A 27,930-nucleotide genomic window follows, 5' to 3' on the forward strand; every position below is an offset into this window, starting at 1 on the left:
ACATATTTTTTCCATTTTGGTAATAGTTTTTTGAATATATTTTTTGCATCTATTACTATTTGTCTCTAAGAAATATTCCAATTTATACAGAAATTCAGATGATTTTTATGAAATCATCTGAAGAAATAGTGCATCTATGAAATAGTGCACCAGGGTCAAAGGAAGGAAAAACTCTTAGTGGTGAAACTTAGCTCCCATTAACATGGTCATGTGGCAGATATCAAAATTTGAAAAGAATAATACCACTTCTTAGCTTGGGAGAATAATGATTTCTTCTCTTATGCCAGAAATTAAAGGATGAAATTTCAAAAACAAAAGTAAAATTTTGCATATTCATAATGTTTCATAATCCAAATTGATTTCCATATGATTACAGTTTAAATCACTCCTTTTAGTTCAACTATAACTTTTATTTTGTATCAATAGATTGAATAATGGGATATTAGCATTTAAGGTAATAAAACAAAGTCACTTGGAAAGTCAATAAGAATGCCAGAATTATCATCAGTCTGCCAACATTATGCAAGGCATTTGGTCCACACTCAATGAGTAACATGTTGATAGATTATTTGGTTGACTGAGTTTCTATGTTAAAATGTCTTCTAAATTATATCTCTTTTACCATAGCCATTTCATCTTGTAGGGCAAAGAAAAGTTGAAGAAAAGAAAATAAAATGTAAGCATTATTATAGAAATTAGTTCCAGTCTTTTGGGGATTTTATTCTGGGGTTTTACAGAGAACCAGAAATTCAGAGGAATTCATGTTTCCTCCTGTTTCTTGTGGACTTCATGTTAGGATAGATATTAGCGAGTAGCATTTGCATGTTTAATAAAATGACTGGTGGCAACTAGTGGTTGCTGGCAAGCTTCAGAGTATGATGCTATTCTTGTTATCTCACTCTGTTAAGCCATATTCCCAAATTTCCTGCACAAAAATTTTCATCCTCTTTTCTTGACACATTTCACCATGTTTAAAGACCGGAAATGATTTCTTTTTCTGACATGCAAGTTATTTCTCTATTGATACCTTTAACCAAATCTTCAGAAACTATATATAAGCCATATTTTTATATACTGTCTTAGCAAATCTTAGAGGAGGATGGCATTGTAAGTGTTTAAGAGTGGGGGTTCTGAATCCAGGCAGCTGGATTTTGAATCAGATCGTCTAAGTTGTCAGTTTTCCCCTGTATCTTGGTTTCTTTATCTTAAAAATTTATTGCTACCTTTGTTATAAGGGTATTCGAAAGTTGGACAGGCAGGGGAGGGGCACAGTTATGTCCATCCTTTATAAAATAGCTACTGTCTCTTAGACAATTTGATCCTCATTGTGAAGAGGAGATTATCATTAGAGACCAGGTAACTTTGGATAAATTAAGAATGAAGAAGTTCTTCATATTCCAAAATTATTCAAAGATTAAGTCTTTTGGGATGTTTTGGCTCTGCTCTTTGGGTTTTTAGTAGGAAGCTTCATGTATCTAGGGGCCTGGTAGAATACTATGATGAAGAAAAATGATATTGCTTCATTAAAGGATGAAGTTTTACATTCATTTGATTTATAGTTTTTGGCTTGATTTCAAAACAAGCAGTTCAGCGATACTAAGAAATAGTGCCCCCAAACACAGAAAACTCTTATGTAGGAAATGAGAAAGACTAAAATATGAATAGAATGAAATATTTTAAAGAGCAAGTCAAGTATTTATCCAGTGCACCATTTTTAAGGAGAAGTTTCTCACCTGTCATTGAATTGGCTTATGTAATTAGTATTAATACTATAAGTTACATAAGATCAATTGTAGAAGGAAATGACAAATTAAATTATAGAACATGATATGATATGATATGCCCTGGCACTTGCTTTCATACTGTTTGGAGAATATCATGTTACTTATTTCTTAAGAGTGAACTCTGTCCTAATTTTTAAAAGCATCCTTCATTTGAAAGAATGTAGATAAGTGACTCTGTATGAGAAGTTATTTTTTCTTCACAATTAAGTATTCCTTTCTTGCTCTTAATTATCTGAGAGTATCATTCCCCACATCATTCTACCTCCAAGCCCTGGAGGTCCGGGCTTGGAGGTCCTGTATGTTGTCAAAATCACTATCTTCTAGATGATTCTTCAAGGATATTTTACTATATGACCCTTAAAATATTTTCCCCTATGTTTTTAAAAATTATTATTATTAATAGAAGGACAGAAGAAAAGAAGAAACACACTTCATGAATTCAAAAGGTCAGCAAAGACTACTCTAATTAAAGAGGACCCATTACTGAAGATAAAAACAAAAAAAATGAACACTGCAGACCAATGTGCCAATAGATGTATTAGGAATAAAGGACTTCCATTCACTTGCAAGTAAGTTGCTTCATTTTGTTCTTAGAATAATTTTCCAAATATAGAATGTGCTCATTATCATCATTGGTTTTAAATTCAATGGGATGTGCTCTTAAAATTATAAGCTTGATTTTAGTTTTAACTCATTATAACAGAAGACTTAGCTCTCATTTGATGGAAATATGTGTAAGGGAGAACACATGAGCCACAAGATTGTTTAGAATTCAGTGGTTTTAGTTATGGAATTTGTATTTTCTCATTTTATGAACAATTGAACTTTAGGAACTAAAATTCAATTAGATTAACTTTTTATTTCTGATATTTTAAAATATTCTGTTCAGAGTAAACTTTTTCTTATTTTCCTCACAAGAGGAGTGGAGGAATTTTCAGAATATAAATTGGGCAACAGTCAAAACTTACTGCAACATATTGTCTTTAGGGCTAGAAATAAAAAGTGTTGATATAATTAGATTAAAAACCTAGGGGTATTGGTGTCAGCAGCAAAAGCTTAAACAGCCTCTTAAAGTAGTTAGGAGGTAGTGTGATGAAGTTTTAGATGAAAAGTGATGGAGCAATTCAAGGAGGCACGAGGGGACTCAAATCGGGAGTTGTCTCATCTTTTGAAAGTTCTTCTGCACCTTCCAGGAAAATTCCTTCCCACTTTGTCAGTACTCTCAGAGCATAAAACTTGGAGTTTGGGGCCATGAAGGTGACAATTTCATCTGAATAGTTTTCCAAATTGCCCGAAGAAAATTCATGTTCTAGTTCTGCAAAAAACATTCCTTCCTCTCACTTTTAATTGTTTTTTCCCCTATTTCATTCCATTTCAATAGCACTGCACAGGGCCGCCTGTCACTTTTGAAGTCTACTCTATTACATTTGGCTTGTGACACATGATGTGAACACAGATTTTAGGAATGTCATGGCCAGAATTCCTATATTCAAATTGCCTTTCTCAGGGAAATAAGTGTTATGGGTCTGAGGAGAAAGGACATGGTCAGAGGAAGTCTTCCATAGATTTAGTGGGAAGACAGACTATCTCTTTTCTTTTCATTTATATCTCCTCTAGAAGTATTATAGCCAAATTGCCACTTACTGGGAGATATTTCCTGGCACAGGGAGTGGGGAATTAACTTTGCAAGTAATTCATATGATAATTCCATCTTTCTCTGACTTTCCTAGAAAAGTCTTGATATTAAAAAAAAAATAGAGAAAATTACTCTCAATCAACATCTCAGCTGTGTAGATTTATGGAGATGTTCTTCTGGCAATTGAGGAGGTTGGATTTATTGTATTTTTCCCTCTCAGGGTTAGAAGGGCAGGGCAAAGGGAATGGGAGAAGAACCACATCTCATTGTTGATTTTTAACTTTGAATCTAAAAATGCACTCTCCTGGGTCCACAAATAAGGAAAGTACTGGTAAGCCTCAAGTTTTACACTAGTCAGCCCTTTGGCTAGAAAAAACAAAACAGACTTCCCTTTGTTTTATTTAGGAGAAACTAAAATGATTTTGTTGTGTTGGAGAAGACATGTGACCTGATTAATAAATCTCTACATATCCCATGTATATGAGGTTTCACACTTTTCTGCCATATTCTGGTTGAGTTATATTTAGTCACCAAATTTAAGCCAACCTGTGCAGAAAACCACTTGTGGTAATACCAATGTACGACCAAAATTCTCTGCCCAGAAATGGTGTCATCCTTCACACTTGTCTATCCTAAATATATATTGGCTTCCCAGACAGCACTAGTGGAAAAAAACTTACCTGCCAGTGCAGGAGAAGTAAGAGACGTGGGTTTGATCCCTGGTTTGGAAAGATCCCCTGGAAGAGGGCAAGACAACCTGCTCCAGTGTTCTGCCTGAAGAAGGCCATGGGCACAGGAGCTTGGCAGGTCACAGTGCATTAGGTCACAAAGCGTGACACAAGTGACCTAGCATCACTTCAACAGTATGTGAACCGTGAACTTCCTAATGTTCAAGCTGGTTTTAGAAAAGGCAGAGGAACCAGAGATCAAAGTGCCAACATCCGCTGGATCATCAAAAAAGCAAGAGAGTGCCAGAAAAACATCTATTTCTGCTTTATTGACTATGCCAAAGCCTTTGACTGTGTGGATCACAATAAACTGTGGAAAATTCTGAAAAAATGGGAATACCAAACCACCTGACCTGCCTCCTGAGAAATCTGTATGCAGGTCAGGAAGCAACAGTTAGAACTGGACATGGCACAACAGACTGGTTCCAAATAGGAAGAGGAGTACGTCAAGGCTGTATATTTTCACCCTGCTTATTTAACTTATATGCAGAGTGCATCATGAGAAACGCTGGGCTGGAAGAAACACAAGCTGGAATCAAGATTGCTGGAGAAATATCAATAACCTCAGACATACAGATGACACCACCCTTACGGCAGAAAGTGAAGAAGAACTAAAGAGCCTCTTGATGAAAGTGAAAGAGGAGAGTGAAAAAGTTTGCTTAAAACTCAACATTGAGAAAACTAAGATCATGGCATCTGGTCCCATCACTTCATGGGAAATAGATGGGGAAACAGTGGAAACAGTGGCTGACTTTATTTTTCTGGGCTCCAAAATCACTGCAGATGGTGATTGCAGCCATGAAATTAAAAGACGCTTACTCCTTGGAAGGAAAGTTATGACTAACCTAGATAGCATATTCAAAAGCAGAGACATTACTTTGCCAACAAAGGTCCGTCTAGTCAAGGCTATGGTTTTTCCAGTGGTCATGTATGGATGTCAGAGTTGGACTATAAAGAAAGCTGAGCGCCGAAGAATTGATGCTTTTGAACTGTGGTGTTGGAGACTATTGAGAGTCCCTTGGACTGCAAGGAGATCCAAACAGTCCGTCCACCAGGAGATCAGTCCTGGGTGTTCATTGGAAGGACTGATGTTGAAGCTGACACTCCAATACTTTGGCCACTTGGTGCGAAGAACTGACTCATTTGAAAAGACCCTGATGCTGGGAAAGATTGAAGGCGGGAGGAGAAGGGGACCACAGAAGATGAGATGGTTGGATGGCATCACCGACTCAATAGACATGAGTTTGGGTAAAGTCTGGGAGTTGGTGATGGACAGGGAGGCCACACACCTATTTAAGTAATATATTTAGTGATTCCATACAGAATAGAATGGACATACTGCAATACTCTAAAAGTAAGTTCTTCAAGAATTGAAGATCTTTTTACAGCTTGTAACATGAACTAGAATCATTAAAAAACAATGGCAATTACACAAAAACCTTTGGAAAATACCAACAATGCTGCGTGAAAGCATCTGTGATTCAGTGGGCATGAGGTGGAAGTCTCAAACACTGTTTCCTCTGAGGAAGTGTCAACAATACTGATTTTATAGAGACTGAAAGTTTTTTTTTTGCTGTACGAGAAAGATGACCAGAATGCCTGATTCTAAGCTTTTCAGAAGATTTACGTTCAAGAACTGACTTAAGAGATGAAAATTTCTAACTACAACTGGGTAAATGGTATTGAAAGTGCACTCCTGCCATAAACAATTCAACATAATGAATTCTTGAAAGGAAGATGGTAGTTAAAAATATGACTAAGATAAAGACTCCTACAATCAAACTTAAAAGAAGATATGCAATTCATGGAATTTGTTAGCTTGGATCCAGTCCTTATAGAGGTGTAAAATGATATGAGCAAAAACAGTTTTCTGAGAGTAGATGAACTGCCATGGACTGTGAGAAAATGGTGAATGAAATAGGCAATCTTACATGTTCTTGATGGGGTTCAATGAGTCACCTGCCCTGTTATTGACAGAAAAGTAGTACATGTATGTGTGGTACATTTTAATTTTAAGGTGAAGTTAAGGGGCAGGTATTTGATTTTGTAATTTTAAGATTTCTTTTTAGGTATTTGTTTAGTTTTTTATCTTCATGTGTATTCTTTATCTAATTATTACACTTTCAAAGTCATTTAACACTCTCTCCCGAACACCCTACAATAGGAAAATGTAACACGTATTGCATAAGTTTACTATCCTCCAGATCAAAATTCAAATCTATCATTAGTCAGTTTTTCTCTTATTATTTCTTCTCAGTTGCAACAATATATTTTTATGTTTGTTTTCTAATGCTATTACAGGTATAAAATGTTCTTGTAGGTGGATTTTTGAAAATGTCTACATGTAAACCAAAGCACAGACTTTATATATATAATTTTTGAAGTTATTTAGCTATAGACTAAAATGTACTATGTAAAAACATAATAATAGATAAAATATTTTAAATAATTTTATAGCATCTTTTTAAAAGTTGTTTTATAAAAGTTATTTCCCCTCATTTAAAATTATTTAAAAGCTGTTGAAATGTAAAGAAATAAGTGATTAACTTGAACTATCTAAAATTGCAAGAAAATTGAGGTTTCAAAATATATGGCCTGGGAGTGAAAAATATTCTTAGAAAATCTGTGTATTTCTCTTAATTTGATGCTTATACATGGTGGCATTATAGTTAGCATGAACATGGTAAGAAGGAGTTTTAATATTATTTCTTAATGGAAAGAAAATAATTCAGGTTCTAACTTTATTTTTTGTATTGTAAAAAATGGTAACACTTAATGTGTTGAAAATTTTAAGTACTTTACTATTCTCAGTTAAGGGATTTTTGTATTTATCATTCTGCTTTAGAAACATATTTTTTTTAGAAATATATTTTTTAATGAGCAACAAAAATCCAATATAATACTTAGCTGTAGGAATGATGATTTTAAGAGTTAACACATTTTAATTATTTTTGTCAAGATGATATATTAGAAGCATATTCTCTATTATATTAATAGTTTCTTAAAAATTAAAAATGCTTATGCAAGCAAATCTATTTAGGAAACATTGACTTATATAAAGCTAACTAATAGAGGGATTTTCATAGCCTTTAATAAGTTTCAATGCTTTATAACTCAACAAGAAAGGATGTTGTATGTAAAATTTCCCAAACATTTGATTTTAGATCCTTCTTTGCTAGCGGGATCTCTTGGGGTTGTGATTTGTCTATTGCATTTTAGGACATGTCAGTTTAGAATGTGCTTTTTATAATTATAAACTTTGGAAATTAATCATGATACTTCAAATATAATCATTTGTATATAACCACAAAAAAACCTTCCAACTTTCTGTGTACTTACAAAAATAATAAAATCTTCATAAATAAGCCAAATAATTGTGTTGTATATTGATTGTGCTTGTTGAAGCCCTCATTTTTCTACATTTCATGTAGAATAACATGACACCATTTCAAGTTTTAGTCTATCTGGTATTTAAATCTACAGCTATAAAAATTTAATTTTGTTCTGTCTCATTTCACTATCAAAATTGTGGGTTCAAATATCCTCTTTTCTGTATATGTAATAATTCATCTGTTTTTATATTATCTTCCTTGGTTAAACCATGTACCTATTCTTTAAAAGCTGTATAAATAGTAGTATTCCTTCTTTTCATTCAGATATTTTTTTCAGGGCCTTTGTTTTTGATAAAGCAAGAAAACGATGCCTCTGGTTCCCTTTCAATAGCATGTCAAGTGGAGTAAAAAAAGAGTTTGGCCATGAATTTGACCTCTATGAAAACAAAGGTAACTGGCTTTTCTCTAAATATTTCATAATGAAATAAAGTATATGTAATTACCTGCCACAGTGTTCTTTCTGACTTTTCCATCATATCCTGATCTGTTATGCAGTCAATTCATCCGTTAAGACAGATGACACTAACGCCTTGACTGTTTTCAGTGTGGCCCTTTAAAAAGAGCTTGTCCCAAATTTTCCATAATTAGATTACCCCCTCTCTCTCTGTTTATTTCTAGTAACATCTCCTGGGACTGATATTCTCCACATTCATTTTAGAATGTGCCACCTTAAGTTATTAGTTTAAGATGTTTTATTTTATTATTTTTCTGGGGGGGTATAATTAGGTGCAGCTTTTATTTATTTATTTATTTTTATTATTTATTATTTTTTTTACTTTACAATATTGTATTGGTTTTATATATTTATATTAGTTTAATACATTTTATATATATAAATATATAAATGTATATTTATACAGTATTCTAAATTTTAACAACTTTTTTCTAATAACTAAATTTTAATCTATGGATAATTAATCTAAGTTATACTTATGATGGCTGATAATAATAAAATATGGAGGTTTTGAAAATTTAATTGGATCTATTGCTAGTTATATACTTAAAAAAATCTTTAAAAGAATTGAGACCATATTATTTGTTAATTTGTCTATGCTGGTAATTTGATATCGTATTCTCAAGGTATTTACTTTGCTCAAAAGCAGATTTATATCAATAAAATAATCTCTCATCACACAAAATAATAATCATGAGTTATGTTTTTGATAATACTATGTGTCTCAATTTTAATGTTTTGTTATATCATATTTTCATAAATTTAGTTATTTAGTAATACACATAGACATTTCTTTGTTAATAGGGAAAATGCTTAGATTACATTAAAATTAATTCATGTTAGAAAATAAGATGATCTCTATGCACCCCAATAATTCTATAAATCCTAAACATGATTCATAATCTAGTGTAAAACCAGCTTCAGTCTTCTAGGTTGCTAATTGAATATACTGTTATTTGATAGGAATATACAGCTTGTTTCTATTTGATTGTCCTATAATTTAGCAGCCAATCTGTTAGAAAAAATATGGAAAATAATAATCAGAATAATGTAATTGTCACATACACACACATACACAAAAACTCACACGATTTTACTGATGTAAAGGCAAATCAATAGCATTGGCATATATACACTCTATGTGTAAGCTAGATAGCTAGTTGGAAGCTGCTGAATAGTACAGGGGGTCCAACCTGGTGCTCTATGGTGACCTAGAGGGAGGGGATATACATATAGATACATATACACTTATGGCTCATTTGCATTGTTGTATGGCAGAAACCAACACAACTTTGTAAAACAATTATCCTCTAATTAAAAAAAAAATGAATCAGATCACTTATATCAAAATAATCAGTTATTTCCATTACCTCAAAGTAACTGCTTGAATTCAAATAAGTTGACAAATTTTTATTTTTAATATTTTCTTAAAATGGTCTCTGCACTTAAGCAAATAATTGGGCCAAATTAAATTTGCCTTGTCAATTGAGTATATAGAATAATCTGTGTTAAACAGGTAGACTAATCTCTAGAGTTTCCCAGGTATATACTCACAAAATTAAAACTTCTCAATGGTCTGTTGTTTTTGTTTGTTTTGGCTTACTCTAAATGCATTATTTTGAAAATATTAGAAGTTTTGGGCAAGAAATTGCAGTATTTGTGGTGGTTTATAAGCATTAATTACTTAAAGATTCAAATGGAATTTTATAATTTTTATTTTTAATATATACAGCGTATATTACACATGGTTATAACATTTTTTTCTGCTTTCTTTTAATAGACTACATTAGAAACTGTATCATTGGTAAAGGCGGTAGCTACAAGGGGACGGTATCTATCACTAAAAGTGGCATCAAATGTCAGCCCTGGAATTCCATGATACCACACGAACACAGGTAAGACCAACACGAAGAAAGGAGGATAGAGCCTTTCTTGCACGGGTCTGTTAGCAGGCCCAGGTTAGTCCTTCAGATTAATCCTACAGTTCTGTAATAGTTTAGCCAACTTTGCTGAAATGTATTAGTCTAAGGCTTATCTGAATTAATAACTGATAGTTAGCCAAAGAATAAAAAATATATATCATTAAGATGTAGCCTAACATTATTTCACCACAAAACCTCAATTTATAGATCTTGGTGTTTGGGAAGAAATAATAAAAAAGTAATAAATTGTTTTTTTTCCTTCTCTTTGCCTGTGAGAAGGCACAGCACTCTGCAGCTGGAGTGGAGAGGTTGCCTGTGCTAAGTTGGAGATGGAGAAATTCTGATCTTCCCCAGGGGCCAAATGTTGTTTAACCATGGTGGTTCTCAAACTTGGCTGCACATTAAAATCGCTAAAAGCCCTTAATGAATCCTACCACTTGGGTGTCAATATGGACTGATTAAATCAGAATCTTTTGGGGGAAATAACCTAGCCACCAGTTTTTCTATAGAGCTTTGCTAAACATTTGTGTCTCAGATGACCACCTTTCCCTTTTCACCTAGCACCTAATGACTGGAGAAAACTTATTTCTTGGAAATTAAATATCTATAGTTAAGAGAAAGATTGTGTTCATTATAACAGATGAATGCTATTTAAAGATGAGTAAATATAATATCCATAGGCTCATTAGTCTGAGAGTTTTAAACATCATGGAGGAGAAACAGATATCTACTCATTGGAGAGCTATATATAGCCAAAGTTTTTCAAGACTTATTCTGGAAATAATTTTAACAGGAACTAGTTTAAAATCAGAGAAGGCAATGGCACCCCGCTCCAGTACTCTTGCCTGGAGAATCCCAGGGACGGAGGAGCCTGGTGGGCTGCCACCTATGGGGTTGCACAGAGTCGGACACAACTGAAGCGACTTAGCAGCAGTATTTTAAAATAGCTCTACCTGGTTATTAGACGCACTGGAAGATTTATATTACCATGTGCCTAGTACCTTGTTAAACAGTATACCTAGGTTATCTCATTTAATCCTCTCAAGAACCACCTGTGTGCTCAGTCACTAAGTCGTGTCTGACTCTCTGCGGCCCTATAGACTGTAGGCTGCCAGACTCCTCAGCCCATGGAATTTTCTAGGCAAGAATACTGGAGTGGGGTACCATTTCCTACTCTAGGGGATCTTCCCAACCCAGGAACTGAACCCATGTCTCTTGTGTCTCCTGCATTGGCAGGTGAATTCTATATCACTAGCACCATCTAGGAGGCCCCCAAGAACCACACAGTAGGTGATTTTATTAGTTCTGTTTTTTATACGGTGAAACTGAATGGCAAAGATCTTAGTAAGTTTTCAAAGTCACACACAGCTAGCAAGTCGTGTATCCAGAATCTGAGGCCTGCCAATGCCACTCTAAAACCTGTGCTTTTAACAACTTTCGGGCCTTAAACACTCAGCAAATCAGGATACATACTGTGACTTCTTTTTGCAATAGTGGTAATTTACTTGCCTTGATGAACCCACTTTGTCCATTTTCATTCATTTGGTGGGGAATAACCATGCAAGATGATTTTACTTCAGTAAACAGAGTTCATCGGTCCACATATAAAGAAAAAGAGTTGGTTGGTCTACACTGGGATGAAATCTTTGATGTTGGTCTAGTTAATGCCAACCAGCAAGCGTCCAAGTGAATCAGTTTTACAGTGTTTGAATAACAGAAAGCAACTAATTATTTTTGTCAAATTCATTACTTATAATTATGCATGAATACCTCCAAAAAATAGTTTTATCATTATAGTACAAAGCAAACAATATAATTGGTTTTGTCCTCTCATAGGATTTGCATGGTGCCAGTCCCTGCATAGTGAGGAAAACATTTTGCTTAAATAGATGGATCTAAGAATTTCATGAACAAAGGAATAGTGTTTGAAATCAATCCTACTGTAGTCAAGGAGAGCGCACTGGACTGACCCAGGAAAGGTCTTATTTCAACCCAAATTCTCTGTGATTATGATTCTCTGCTACAGGAGTACATATGAAATAGATCTCCCTGGGAACTAGCTTCCCAGTCCAATCAGCTATTTTATCAACAAACATTTCCTTGTGATATAGAGCTTTAAGGAAGAGAAGACTTCATAGGTTAATCAATTTTTGTATTCAATGGGAGCAACACATTTTCATCAATTAGCGGCTATTTGGAATATCTAAATGATAGGTTAACACTTTTAAAGTGATAACTAAAGATTAATTGTATGGAAAGTGGAAAAATAAATATATATCTATATATGACTCTGTCTAGAAGGGTGATTTATTGCGGACTCCCTAAATTGAAATATTTTACAAGTGGCTTAATGGGAAGATGATGATAGATGATGAAATTAGTATAAAGCTTAACTAGAAAATCAGGTGACCTGATATCTCCATCTGTATCCTTCACTGGCCACCCAGCATTCATTAAAGAAGCAGATGATGGAATGGATCAAGTTTCCTATAAACATAGTTCATATTAAAAGAAAAGAAAGGGTGGCTAGCACCCAGAAGATCTAAGTTATATTTCCAAGTATATTTGGATATAAATCAATTTTACATTTTCTTTCACTTATCTTTCTAAAAATAAAGCTTTGGTCACAAGGACAAAGAACCAAAAATAGTATGCATGTGAGTAAAAGTTTATTACAGAGCTTATTGCCTGGCACAGGGCATGGGTGTAATAGATTTTCATAAATATGTGTTGAATGAACACAAAAGAACAAAGAACAGGGTTAGGCTTCATCACTTGGTCAAGTATGATATATTAAAGAAAAGCACACTAAAAACCTCAGAACATTGAAGAATGCCAGTTAATTTGGGTAAAAGTTATATATACCAAAGAATGAAGAGACGAGATGACCTAGACTGCTCTTTACCCTACCTGTCCTAAAGAGGAGTTTGATATGCACTGATACAGAACTGTGGAAAGCAGCACATATTTTCCTCTTCATTTTTCATTTGTATTAACTCTATTGGGAAAACTTTATTCTTTTAACCATACCTATTTTAGATTTTTACTTTATCTCTCTTCCTTCCAACTTGCATCTTTCCTACTAAACTGTTGACTTATGCATTCATTACTTCTTCACAGCTTCTTTTTCACTTTACAAATCTACTGGAAAAGTTTATGTTTGTGTATGTGTAGTGTATACGTGTATGTGTTTTGTGTGTGTGTGTAACAAAAATCTCTAAAACTTCAGGTATTTTATAATGTGTGCATTTAACGTGTTAAATCATCACTTAGCTTTTTAAACTTAATACATAGAAGGATAAAAATAAAGGACCTTATAATAATCTAATTCACTCCATTCATTTTGTAAGTCAAGTTGAAAACCCAAAAAGCAAGTAAATTGCCTAAGGACTAGTGTTGTATACTAGTCGAGTGAAATGTATAGGGCAACTATGTAGATTTTCATGATTAACAATAACCTATTCTTATTATTATAATAAGCCAAACTTTTAAGAAAGTAGAGTTACAGGGGGGTTTTCTTAGGTAGATTTAGTAAAAGCAATGCTTTATGAAAAAAATATAAAGTAAAATTCAGTTTTGATTCTATCAGAAAAATGAGTATTTCATTATAAATTTACTATGAAAAATTAGATAACTGGCAAAAATGAAAAGAAAATACATTTCATGCAATGGCACAAAGATTATCTTAAGTTATTCTGGAATAATAGAGCTAAAACTAAGACAAAAGATGACATTGTTTTCTTTGAAATTTAAATACTGTTAAGAACTGTAAAGTCATGATAAACTTTAATTATAATTTGTATCAATCATAAGACCAAATGTTTAATTATTATTCCCCAGTATTTAAAATGCTAGTGGAATAAGAATTAAACTATTTTGACATTTCATAATGTTAATGATGCTTAATTCATATCTTGAAATTGTTTAGTTAGTAGTAAGTCTCTTAGACTATTTTTGACCAATAATTTATATTTTCTGAGGACTTTATTGTATTTCACGTCCAAAGTAAATGATTTCTTTGCAAAATGTTGCTTGGTACCCAAGGCATGTTTCTATTTATTATGTGCTACAGCATAATGAAAAACCATTATTTCTTAACTAAAAGTTTAAGTGCATAGAAAACATATTTGAATAGCATTTACTGACAGACTAAAAGCTTTGGATTTGACTGTTGTTTAAGTACCATTTAGAACTCCGAGATCAGTAAAAGTAGAAATAAAGCTTTATGGAAAACATTGTACTGAATATTGAAAATACAGTTGGATTTTCCAAAAAAGCGCTTACAAATGTTACCTACAGATGTATATTGTTTACTTCTGCTGTTTATGTGTGCAGTCTAGGAGACACATGCAGTATCACTGAGGCCAAGGTCACAAGCAGTGCAAAAGAATAAAAAGAGCTTTGGACTTTTTTGCTTTTATGTTGAAATACCTTATGCTGATAACAAAATTATAACTAGGGCATTAGAAATTTTAAACAAAGGTCCTGTATTTCAGTCTATGGCCAAATACTATGAACTAAGCCTGAAAGCACCACGCTCCAGTCACAGTGAAAACTTTAAAAAATTTTAAAGAGAATGGCATTTCTGTCTTTTACTATGACATCTAAAAACTAAGTGGAGTGTGCTTAATAATAGGTAGCATTTATTAAGTCTCAGTTACTCCTCTCTTTGAACTTCTCAAAACAACCACATGAGGTGTAAGATGTTACAAGTTATGGTTATACTCAGTGTACAGGTAAGCTAACAGGCTGAAAGAGGCTACATTGCCCACTGGGGTCTCCAGTTAGTAAGATAGAGCTGAAATTTGAGTCTGGGTTTAGTTTGAGTGTAAAATCTTTGTTTCTGTTACTTCATCAATTTGTTTATCAATTGTGAAGAAAAGGGGGGGTATTATTCATAAGAAAATATGTAAAAAACAAGTAATTATCTCAGATAAACAATGTAATAGTGAGATGTCAGTGCCTCTTCTCAGGGGTTCTCCTCTATTATTTGCTACCTTTGAGTGGAACTTTGAAACTATGGTTCAAACAGTGTCAGTTAGGTTCTAGAATGATTAGCAAAGTCAGAGATGAATCATTCTTATTGGCGCAGAATACGAGAATTCAGTTAGGTAAATGTCTATAAAATTTAAAGTATTTTAAGAATGGATGGAAGTGATAGAATTCAAGTTAATATATATGGCTGTCTGAGATAGAGTAAAGAATTTCTCTACTTTCAGGAAAATATATCCACTAGTTAGTAAAATTAATAGGCCCCCCAAAGTTGCATGCTCTTATACTGTAATGATTATCATTTTAAAACTAGCTTTTTGCCTTCGAGCTATCGGGGTAAAGACCTACAGGAAAACTACTGTCGAAATCCTCGAGGGGAAGAAGGGGGACCTTGGTGTTTCACAAGCAATCCAGAGGTACGCTACGAAGTCTGTGACATTCCTCAGTGTTCAGAAGGTAAATGACCTGAGTGCCATGTGGGGCACTCTGTTCCCCCTTTGTGTAAAACTGCAACTCACATTAAAGGTTAACGGAATTGAATTAAATCACAATGAATATGCTGTCCATGCAAATGCAACTGTAGATCATTACTTGAGCATTTTTATAGGATGTTTTAAAAATTAAAAACTGATTATCATCAAATTAATGCAAAGTAATGGAGGGAGTTAGTTTGAATTTCAAAGGAGCCTGAGGTATCTCTCTGGGTAGAGTAAAATTTGGGCTTCTTCATCTACTGTTTTGAGCTCATATACCTCAATCTATTCCCTCAATCTCCTCACCGGAAAGGAGCCAAATGACACTTAGCCCTTTACTTGTAACACTAATTCTATACATTCAGAACCTGCTTCTGCAGAAGTTTTGTCAAATCTGTATTGAAGTGGTGTGGCAAGGGTATACAGAACCAGAAGAGAATGAAGAAGGGGGTAACTGAAATTTTGAATGCCCTGTATGTGTTTTGGTGAATATGTGTCTAGAACCAAATTTGACACGTAGTCTGGAACTAAGTACCATTCAGAATGATATCTGAAGAGCTCAAATCTATAGATTCCAGCTGTCTTGAAGGCAGCCACTCCACATCCGCGTATTCATCTCCTCTCACAGCATGAAAGGGCCCTTCCTTACTTTTCCAGTGGAAAATGAATGACTGAAGACAAGGAAAAGTAACCGTTTCAGCATTGTACTCGGTTTTCTTAGTCTCTTGCTACGTAATAGCTGGCTTTTTAGTGGTGTCCGAAACTAAAATTCTAAAAATCACAATGAAACATGGATTAAATTCTGACAAAAATTTGGTAGGGTTTTGAAGTGCTTGGGGTGGGGGTTACTGCTGGAATGCTGTCCAATCTTTATAGTAGGATATCTTGCTTGTTTGTTATTAATCAAATATCTTTGAACTATTTCTTCCATAGTATTCATTAAATATTAGGTTGATATTTATCACGTAAAAAGGCCGTTGTTAGCTATTTGTCACAGAGAAGTCAAATTTTGTTTTTTGTTGTTAGTTAGTTTAAAATTCTTGAATTAATGTGCTAGAGCCAGTCCCAACTCTGTTTGTAAATTCTTACTTTCCATTCCATATCATATTCTGTTCACTATAACTTATTCATTGTTTTCTTTTCTTTTAAAAATAATAAACTGATCTGTGATAACGTTATGAATAAGTCTGTTTTGTATGAATAAGTCTGTATTTAATATCTGTCTTAAGTTTGCACATGGAAGAAAACTACTTTTAGGGATTTCTCTGCTATCACAGTTTTTTGAGGTTGGAAATTATTGGCAAAGAGTTTTATTTATTGGTTTTGTTTGACCTGGGACAGTGTTTTCAAGGAAAGGCAAAATGGTCAAACTTTAAACTGTTTAGCATTTTTTCTGTGTGCCTAGTTTGTGGGAATGTGATTTTTCAACCCCTGATTTATAAGAAGAAACTTCATCGAAATATATTCACACAGATTTAAACTATCAGGCAAAAAATAAGTGTGCTAAAAAATAAATGACTGGGAAAATTTCTGGTCATTCTTATTAGGGTATACATCTTGAATTTTTTTTTTTCAATGATTTGAGATTATCACACCTCCCTTAGAAAAGGACCTTGTTCAGTAGCACGAATGGCACTTGATGCTGTTGGTCACCATGGCATCAAAGATTGTGGGTATACTTTTCTGGAAACTACTTAGTCTGACAGTACTTGCAAAACTCTCCTGTGAGAGAAGTAAACCAACACCTGTCCTGTGGGCTAAATATATAACAGGACTGTGAATTGAGCTTTGATATTTAAGCTCATACTAAAATGAACAATGTTTTAGAAGGATTTTAATAAAGAAGCTCTAAAATAAGAAGAAGCATAGTCAAACATTAATAGAGAAAGAGTTATTTACAAAATGGATAATATAAAATATACAAAATAATGTACATATGATGTAAATTCTATTAAAATATATATATGAGGGAAAAAGCCTCAAAATTCACAATGTTTAAATAGTTTGATGGGTGAGACATTTTAATAGATGGATATTGCAAATGTCAAGTTCCAAAGGTTTTTATATGAATGAAACATTAAAGATGCCATCATTTTGTATATTTTAAAATTAAAGTACCTTTAATCAACTTTGGACTATTTGGAAAAGGACAAGTAAAACAATATATATTTTTTGAAATCTTTCTATATATTTTGAAATCTTTCTAACTATATTAAAATTTTTGCTTTAAATAATTATCTGAAATTTGAAATTTTGGTTCATAAAAATATATCTGATATTAAAGTTATTATCTTATAAGTTAAACCTTTGAAGTATATTAAGCATTCCAAAAGAAAATGAATACTCATTTATCACATTTAAAACCTTACATAACTATGTAAAGAAAATACTACCATTAATGTTTAATTCAAAGATTATGGAAAATTGAGGTATATGAAATCTGACTTTTTGCTTTAACATTTGCTTGGGATTTAAAATAAAGCAATCATTTTTCATTGAAACAGGTTTTTTAAATGATAAATATTCAAGTAAATGCATTTTATTAAGACATAATTATATTTTTAAATATTTACACATAAAATACCAAATAATTCTGCCATAACTTTAAATGTGTAATTCCTGTGTGGCAAAAGACTTTTAAAAACAAAGATTTAAATAAAACTATTATTTATAAATGGGGGTTTGTGAGACTATTCATATTTTAAACATTCTGTTTTGCTGAAGTAATCACCAGCATGGATTTATCTGAGAGATACTTTCAAAATAGTTTTAGTCTGTAAACTCAGATCACTTGTGACTTTATGACTGAGAAAAATGGAACAGAGCAACTTTCGAGTTTAGTTGGTTAGTATACCAGAAAGGTGTTAAATTAATCCTACTTATGATTAATGTATAGTGTGTGTACCTTTGTATTATCAATTAGGGCAGAACTATAATGAGAAAAAAATATTCTACTTATGAATAGAGATTTTGTTTGAATATATGAGAACTGGGACATAATTTTTTTTTTTTTTTAATTTTAAGGGAGAGCTTTCTGGAATGGTTAAGGAATACATTAGCCATAACAGAGAGAGTCAAAGAACATAGAACAGGAGATGCAATGCTTACCTTCTTGAACTATTATCTAGTTAATGCTTTCACCTGAGTCCTTAGATGGGCTTGGTTTACACCTGGATGGCTTGACTATGAGCTGGGAAAACTTAGAAGAGTCTTAGAATTCTCAAAGATTGAGAAGTAAATATGAGATCAAAATTTGCCTTTCTCAAAGTAATTTTTATGACTAACCGGATGGTTTGATGCAAAGGAAGAACCACACATTTTTTACCCTTAGATAAGTTTCTCGTAACCTCCAAGAGGTGAGAAACCAACAGGAGAACAACTGATGGCTGTAAAAAGAGGGAAGAGGGTAATGAGGACAATATTTAAAAAAGACAGGGAGACTGACCTTCTAAAAGTTTTACTTTTGGTCTATCTTAAAGTATGGCCAGTTAGAATGTATAGGAAACAAGTTAAATATATAGGATGGATAGACAGTTAGGGGAATGGAGAGAGCACTGGACTGTGGGTCTGACCTGTGTTCTAGTTACAGATCTGGCATTTTCTGTTTTAGGTAAGTCCCTTAAAACTTTTGTGAGCTTTGCTTTCCTCACTGCAAGGATCAAATGATTTCTTACATGTTCAAAATACTGAATAATCAAAGAATATGTAACTATATTTTTAGCATCTCAGTCCTCACAGGATACATTTAATTCCTACCCCAACAGCAACTTTCATTGCCTTCCAAAACTGAACATTATTCATGTTAAGTTTTATTATTTTTCAACTTCAGTAGGTTTGCACCTGCATTCATAACTCTCCCTTCACTGTACTATAAACATAGCATACTAGTTCATTTTTTGGGAACCGTTTAGGTTATTTTGCTCCCTTTATAGTTTATCCACATGTCATCCATTCTTCAAGGTCTAAGGAAAATCCATTCTCTCCTAAAAGCTATTACTGCCAAACACTAAGAACTTTCAGAATTGAACAGATTATCTACAAACTTGTCACTCAATGTGAGGTCCAAGAACCAGAAGCATCAGCATCCACTGGGAGCTTGCTATTAATGCCCCAACCCTGATTCACCGAGTCAGAACTTGTCCTTTATTGGACAAGATCTCAAAGTAACGTTTATGCACATTAAAGTCTGGAGAAGGTCTGATCTACCACTCATGCTGGAAAGTGGTCATCTTATAGAATCACCTGTTTCATTTGTGTAGCTATTTTTCCTTTAGAAATTTAAAAATTCTAAAGTTTCAGGAGAAACGTTCTTTTAATAATGCTCCACAACAATTTCCCAAAAAATAATTTTATTCGTTCTAATTTGAAAAGGATATACTCTTATAAACTGCATTTTCTAATGGACACAAAATAGGTGTATTCTGATTCTTAAGTACTATTAAAGATTAGAAATTGTACATGTGTATATTTATTCCTTATCTGTGATTGTAGGATTCTATTATATGCTTTCATTCAATACAAAGGAGCAAACGACAATGATCGATGATACGTGAACCTATCAAACCTTACATTCTTTTCAAAATGGAGACTAAGTAAGCTTGTAATCCTATTCAGATGGAAAGCGGAAATGTGATGATCCGTAACCTATGCGGATTTGATCTTTGCCAGCCAGAGCGCTTTTATCTACATGCTCTTGGACCCCCTCAGGTGTTTACCGACTGTTTTCTGGGGGAGCTCAGTATCAAATGAGAGGAAGCTGAATCTGTCTCTTTTCTTATTTCATAGATTAACTTACATGAAAAGAAGTAGATAGATCAGGCCAAATGGTTTCATGTTTTAGATATTTAATTGTTAATGTCCTATTAGATTATAAAAATTAAAGTTTCAAAAGGGATGATTCTAATAGTATATCCCAAACTACTATAAATACTCATTAGCCTAGACCCCAGTGGATAAAATGAAACCCTGATATCTTTTCCCACTTCAGCTAATGTTAGATGATCAGTAATCACAAGATACAAATGATGTGTTTGGGGAAGTTTGCCGGATTCGTAGGAAAGCCAAGCAATGATTTATTCCACAGGGTGCCTGCTGTGCTACATCAAATCAACCTGTCCATTTGAGAAGTCTCATTTTCAGCTAGTTGATATGATTCAGAGTTTTCCGTGTGGCCTAAGGTGCCAGCCAGAAAACTATTAATTAACCTCAGAGAATCAACAGTAATATTTAGCATAGTTAGATCAGTTTATAGATTTTTAAAAATAGTGAGTACAAGAAGTTCAATAGTAGGTCATATTCCATCCTAAGCTTTAGATAAGAATGTAAGTCTGCTCGGTTATTCGATGTGGATGCTCACTAATAGAAAGGAACTGTGATTTTTTGTTTTAAAATATTTGTATTCTTTAAATAGTACTAGATTACTATTTGAAGCTGGTCTCTCAAATCTGTGTGGTCCTGATCTTTGCATTAACGGTAGCAGTATGATGTGTACTCATTTCAAACTGTGCATTTTCTGTGTATGTATTGCAGGGTAAGTTGAAAGAGGAGCACTATTATGTTGACAGTATAGATATTGAGATCCCTGGCATTATAGACCGACACAGGGAAAATTCCCAAGGACTTTTCAGTTTCTAGGTACCTTTCAGATAGTTATCAAAAATTAGGAAGGTAGTATCTTGGCCCTGTGGTAATTTTGTATGACACTAACTACAAAAATTCCATTTAAACTGTGTGAAAAGTTCTGTAGGGAGTATTTTATGCCACTGTTAATGGACATTGAGCCCTAATTTAAAGTTAAAATAGTATATAAGTTTTCCTAAAAATATCCTTGCTGTTTAGGTGATTTACTGTTCTTTAAATGGAACAGTGGTGCTCTTGATTTTGCTGTCAGAAGCAATTAATATGCCATGCTTTGATTTTATTAGTTGAATGCATGACCTGCAATGGGGAAAGTTACCGAGGTCCCATGGATCACACAGAAACAGGCAAGATTTGTCAGCGCTGGGATCATCAGACACCACACCGGCACAAATTCTTGCCAGAAAGGTAAAATACCACCAAATCACGTTTCCAAGTGATCCTCTTTACAAACTGTAATTTGTCCCATGACAAATTACATGGAAACTCTCTTTCTATAATGTTTGTCTGATAGTCTTGGGACAGAGGGATTTATGATGAGGTACATGAGAGTGCTGACTACAGCGTCAGCTGGTCTTGGCTGATTAGGTTGCGAGTCCCTGAAATCAGGATGGTCCTGAACACAGGAGCATCAGTGGGTACAAAAGGAAAACACTAACAGATGCTTCCTCTTTCTCTTCCATGGCAGCAAAAAAGATAAAAGTACATTCACTAATAACCACTTCGACAGGTCCAAGCTGGGGAGGGTGGCATTATTGTTAACCAAAAGCCAATCTCCTCCTTGTGCCATACCTTCCTGTGACTCAGGTAAAGTGGGGTCATTGTATGACACCGTGTCACAGGCTAAAGGTGGAACAAACAATTCCTTGGCTGCTTTTTTATGGTAGATTATTAAATTGCCTCTGTGGCAGTCAGGCAACCAAGTTTACATTTCTCCTCAGGAGAACGTTTTGAGTTTAAAAATTATGTGTATTTTGGTCTATAAATTTCATAGGCAACGTTTTAGTTGAAAAAAATTTTCCCTTTTTTATTATAAAGACTGAAAATACAAATAAATACAGAAGAAGGCCTTTCTGCCCCGTTCTCTGGAAATTGCCAAATGGTGTTTTTTCTTTATATTTTCTCTTTTTTGTTTGTTGCTTTTTTAGATGAAATTAAAACTGCTTTATTTTAAAACGCATTTCTCATCTTTCAAGTGAGATCGGAAGGGATATGGTAGTAATTAAAAGCAAACCACCAATTCAGGACCCTGTTAATTTAAAGGGAGGTGGGTATAGAAAAAGAGGTGTGATGGAGTTTGTCTTTTACTCTGGTGGAGGTGAGGGCATGACCTAGACAGCTCTAGCTCCAAAATTGAGCTATCATTAGTAACATAGCTATTGAAACCTAACTTTCAGTTTGAACTTTAAGCCTGCTGTAGAAGAGGACCTATTTTCTTAATAAATAATCTATTCAAGGTCAACGTGTATGTAACCTGTCCTTAATTGGGCTTGTGAGAAGGGGCTTCAGTTTGAGACCTAACTGGTGTACAGGTGCCAAATGGACCTAACTTACTATTGAAGGGGATGGTACTCTAGCCTTACTACTATATGCACATTAATACACTCAGCAGTCAATGATGAGCAGTCCTTGTAAGGCAAAACATAGAAAAATCTCTTCTTTCACCAGTTAAAATAGTATCCGAGCTAAGTCAAAAGTTATTTTGTGAGCTGAGGGCTGGGTAATGTTCCAGGAAGATTTACATGACACTTTTCTTGGTGTGGTTTGCAGATATCCTGACAAGGGCTTTGATGATAATTATTGCCGCAATCCTGATGGCAAGCCGAGGCCATGGTGCTATACTCTTGACCCTGACACCCCCTGGGAGTACTGTGCAATTAAAATGTGCGGTAAGTTAGGGTCAAATTTATTGCTTCCTTTTCCTCTCACAGACTGGATCTAAGCAGGCGATTATTAGTGAGACAGGTTAACAACTGTTTGATACTTTAATGCATATAGGTTTTAAGAACGTGTTACATAAACTTATCCATTTTCAGATAAGTTTTGCATTTCAGATAAGTTATTGCATTTTCAGATGCAATAAACTTATTGCATTTTCAGAGAGCCATTATTTTGAGATACACATGTAAGTGTCACATACACACAAAACAAACTCATGGTAAAGGCCTACACATTCTCATGTTATCAAGGAAAAGGAAGGAAAAAAAACAGAATGAGAAAAAGATCAGGGATTATGTGCAGTATCATAATGTCATTAGGGCTGTAAGAGTGAGGACCTTAGACTCTTACCTACCAATCCTGGATCCTTTCCCTAACCTATCCTCCTAGACATAACATGAGCAGTCAACCGACTATGGACCTCTTCTGGTGAATGATAGAGGCGGCAATGCAGAAAACTAAGTCAGAGAAGATTCTTACAGACATCTTTAATCTCTAGCAGCTAATTTTCACCACTCTGGCTGTCCTTGTGCACAGCCTGCATTCTCTTTCACCTTGTATTTTAGCAGTCCTATAGCCCTTCTGCATCCTGGCCTTTACCCTACTCTCCTGAGTTTATGATAAGGCTTCTTTTCTTACTTGCTTTGTGATATCTCTTTAAATCTGTACACTTGGTCCTCTTCTTCATTAGCTCACACATTTTTATTCTTCTCTAAAATTATCCTGGATAATAATTAGATGTAGATATGCTTTTATTTCTGTGTATAAGAAGTCTTATTTTTTTCAACAAGATCCTAAAATGCTTTCAAATCAGTAGAATTGCAAAAATGTAGTAAGTGTAATCATGTTATAAATTGTCTTGCTAATATAAAAATATGTATATATGGAGAGAAAAATATAAAGACAGATAATCAGGTGCCAGCACACTAAATGATAAATATACAATTACTAGGCTATGCATAGGGATTTGCATATTTCCTTAGATTGGCATGATGAGACTGTTTCTTTGAACAAACTTATTCAGTATTATCTACACTGTGATACTGCCAAGGTAAATATCTCTCCACTTAAAGCTGCTAATAAAAAGAAATGTTTTGGACGACTCAAATAAAACCCATAGAAAAGAGACATGTCTGGCATATGTGAAATAACTGCAGAATCTGGAAGGCTTTTAATGTTCCAAGGAAACTGAACCATCTGTTTGGTCTTTTAAAATAAAGGATGATTTTTGTGACAGTGTTTCTCTGTATAGATTGGGTTAGTGCAACTCATTGACTTTTTAAATGTTATTAATCTGTTTATTATCTAGACCAGGCAGGTACAATAAACCAATAGTTTCCCTTCTTTGTGTGTGTGTGTGTGTGTGTTTTAGGCACTCATAAATTGTCTCTGGAATAAGACCAGTAGTAACACACACACATACACACACACACACATGCATATTGGCTGGCACATTCACCTTTCAACTGGCATGTGCAAGATTGGCTATTTTTAAAAGACATTGGGAGAGGAAAAAAAATACAATGAATATGACACTTCTGTTAGGTAGATTTTTTTTTTTTCTCTTCTGTCCAGAGTTGACTATTTATACAACATGCAACAATTCTGATGGATTTATTAAACAGAGGGTGGTGTTTATAGGATGCTAATTCCAAGAAAATGGTGGTAGAATTTGTGAACCACACCTCTATACATTTGGGCCTTAAATAACATGATGATTAGGTGGCACTGACTCTCCTGGCTCCCCTTGTATCTGTGAATTCAACCAACTGTGGGATCTTGTAGTACCAATAGGTAATAGCATCTACCATAGGAAAAAAACCAGCATATAAATGGACCTATGGAGTTCAAATCCATGCTGTTCAAGGATCAATTGTAGTTAAGATAAATTATTTTAAGGGTTTGGGAATATTTTTAAAATATTTAAGTTTTAGTTTGTAAACTTATATAGAGAGACTATACTTATATAGAGAGACTATACTTTTATCAAAATTAGTGAAATAAACTGGCATTTAGGAATTTTGGAAAATGTAACAGATACTTTCTTCCAGATATTTTGTCTTGTACATATAAGCCTATAATGAAAAACTAAGAAAATTGGCAATGGTTTCAATTGTGTATTAATTTTCTATTGCTATATAACAAATTATCAGAAACTATCAAATTATCAGAAACTTGGTAGCTTAAAGTAACACATATGTATTATCTCAAGTTTTCTGTGGGACAGGAGTCAAGGCATAAATGAGGTGTGTTCTCTGCTTAGGATCTCACAAGGCCACAGTCCTGGTGCCCACCAGACATACTATCTCATCTAAGACTGAGTGTCCCCATTCCAATTCAGTTTCTTGTGGTTGTAGTGCTAAGGTGCTCAGCTCTTAGAAACTCCCTGATGTTTTCTTCCACATGGCCCTCTTCAAAATACGGCAGTTTACTTCTCCAAGACCAATAGCATAGCTTTCTGTTACTTTGAACCTCTGGTGTCTGCGTCTTCTTTCATTTATTTACTAAGATTTTTTTTTCAAAGTTATTAAAATTTTATAAGCCAACTTTCTCCAAGATTCTGCACTAGGGATGAATTTCAAAAGGACCTGTTAGGAAATTATATCTTTTAGTGCTTCTATATAATTTCTTTCATCTTAACACAGAGTTGTGAAAGGCAAAAATAACCGTGTTTTATTTTTCCTGGGAAAATTGTATATGTTTATTGGGGACAATGATTGAAAAATAACTGGTCAGTTTTTGCCCTCACTCTGTATGATTTGATACAGAAAGCTCTGCACCCTTTTAAAGAGCTCACCTCATTAGGTCAGCCCACCCAAGGAAGTCTTCCTTTAATTAATTTAAAGTCAACTGATTGGGAACTTTAATTACATCTAAAAAAGTCTCCTCACTTTTGTTGTACAACATAAACTAATTACAGGAGTGGCTTTCCCAAGTGGCTATTCACAATTTATACCCATACTAGAGGGGAGGGGATTACAGAACATACATCAATGGGCAGAAATCTTAAGGGCTGTATTAGAATCCTGTATACCAACACAGGTTTATATGCACTGGCTGTAAAAGAATATTGGTTTATTATGCATTACTTATATCATTTGATTCTTGGGTTATCTCTCTGGCTATCTCTGGTTAGCTCTCAGTCTCAACTGCTTGAATTCATTCTGAGCTTTCAATATGTTTGAAGAAAAGAATAGAGTTTATGATTGTGTCATTTGTCTTCTCTAAAGTTGAAGGCAGATTTTGAAACTCTTGTTTTATTATGTAACAACTGTATAAGAAAATTATAACTGCTATTATTTATTTAACATCTGCTGAAAGGTGCTTCCCATCTATTAACAATAATCTCTATCTCAAAATGGCTGTGATTAGGTAGGCAGTGATGAAAGGTGTGCAAAGACATGATTAGTGGCACAGACTGCAATATTCATGACATGGTAATTAGGTTGATATAGATAAGGATGTGATAAAGACAGAGAAAAGGAAGGAGATGAGAAAATTAGATTAATGTGAGGCAGATGAAGTAGAATCTGAGTATCCCAGCTAGTTGCCATGACAAACACTGAAAAATTAAGCAGGGAGAATGATCTTGTTCGTCATCTAGAACAGTAGCTTCCAAATCAGTGTGCATGAAACCCAGCAGAACACAAAGCCTGTCCTAGGGATTTAAGGGCATGAATAGGTTAAAAGCCTCGAATTTCAGCTCCTCTTTTTCCATATGAATTCTTTCTCAAAATCTTTCGCTTGAGGTGCATGGGTTGCTAAGGGGTCAATCAAATTCAATATCCTACCTGTCCACTGACAACTGCCTCTTGCTACTGTACTGAGAAAAGGTAAACTGTCAATCCTACCTGAATATTAATGGGGTATATTGTCCTGGGTGTAAAAATCTTGGGGACACTAAACAAAGAGACCTTTGAAAATACTATGTATTCATACTGTTTATCATCTACATACTGCTAATAATTATATAACTCCATCCATAACAGATAATACCAAAGAATATCACAATAATACTAAAGAACTGCTCACACTGTTGTGAAAGTTCTAGGCCCCACATCAGACTTTCCAACCAGGGGATCTGGCAAAGGGACTCCCCAGGGAATCCGACTTTGAAAGACAGTGGATTTGATTCCAGAACTCCCACAAGACTGGGGGAAACAGAGACTCTTGGAGGGCACAAAATCTTGTGCACACCAGGAGCCAGGGGAAAAGAGCAGTGACCCCACAAGAGACTGAGCCAAACCTGCCTGTGTGTGTTGGAGGGTCTCTTACAGAGGCATGGGTTGGAAATGGCCTGCCGTGGAAACAGGGGCACAGGAAGCAACAGTTCTGGGAGGCATGTGTTGGGTATAAGTCCTTTTTGGAGGTTGCCAGTAGCCCTACCATAGAGCCTATACACTCTAGGACTCACCTTAGGCCAAACAACTAACAGGGTGGGAGCACAGCCCTCCCATCCAAAGACAGTTTGACTAAAGATTTACTGAGCATGGCCTTGCCCACCAGAACAAGACTCAGTTTTCCCCACAGCCAGTCCCTCCCATCAGGAAGTTTACATAAGCCTCTTATTCTCATCCATCAGAAGGCAGACAGAAGTAAGAACTTAAATGTCACAGCCTCCAGAACAAAAACCACCATCACAGAAAGCTAATCAAAATGATTGTATGGATCACAGCCTTGTGTAACTCAGTGAAGCTATGAGCCATGGCATACAAGGCCACCCAAGATGGATGGGTTTTGGTGGAGAGTTCTGACAAAATGTGGCTCACTGGAGCAGGGAATGGCAAACCACTTCAGTATTCTTGCCTCAAGAATCCCATGGACAGTATGAAAAGGCAAAAAGATATGATACCAGAAGATGATCCCCCTAAGTCGGAAGGGAGAGTGGAGAAATTCCTCCAGAAAGAATGAAGACGCTGGACCAAAGCAGAAACAACACTCAGCTGTGGATGTGCCTGACGGTGAGAGTAAAGT

The 27,930-nt window shown here is 34.6% G+C and overlaps 1 protein-coding gene across 3 annotated transcripts in view; it reads left to right on the plus strand.

The window, feature by feature from the left end:
• HGF (hepatocyte growth factor) overlaps window positions 1-27,930 on the plus strand; it is an 85,285-nt gene that overhangs the window by 5,296 nt on the left and 52,059 nt on the right. For 2 of the 3 annotated variants that reach the window (XM_070787673.1, XM_070787675.1), the window contains exons 3-8: window positions 2,188-2,353; window positions 7,818-7,930; window positions 9,775-9,889; window positions 15,222-15,364; window positions 21,306-21,426; window positions 22,789-22,907. In XM_070787673.1, coding sequence (XP_070643774.1) covers window positions 2,188-2,353; window positions 7,818-7,930; window positions 9,775-9,889; window positions 15,222-15,364; window positions 21,306-21,426; window positions 22,789-22,907 — 777 coding nt within the window. The remainder of the gene's footprint in view (window positions 1-2,187; window positions 2,354-7,817; window positions 7,931-9,774; window positions 9,890-15,221; window positions 15,365-21,305; window positions 21,427-22,788; window positions 22,908-27,930) is intronic. The other variant, XM_070787674.1, reaches the window with a different exon arrangement.

This window comes from Bos indicus, chromosome 4 (assembly GCF_029378745.1).
Source record: "Bos indicus isolate NIAB-ARS_2022 breed Sahiwal x Tharparkar chromosome 4, NIAB-ARS_B.indTharparkar_mat_pri_1.0, whole genome shotgun sequence".
Taxonomy (NCBI): Eukaryota; Metazoa; Chordata; class Mammalia; order Artiodactyla; family Bovidae; genus Bos; species Bos indicus.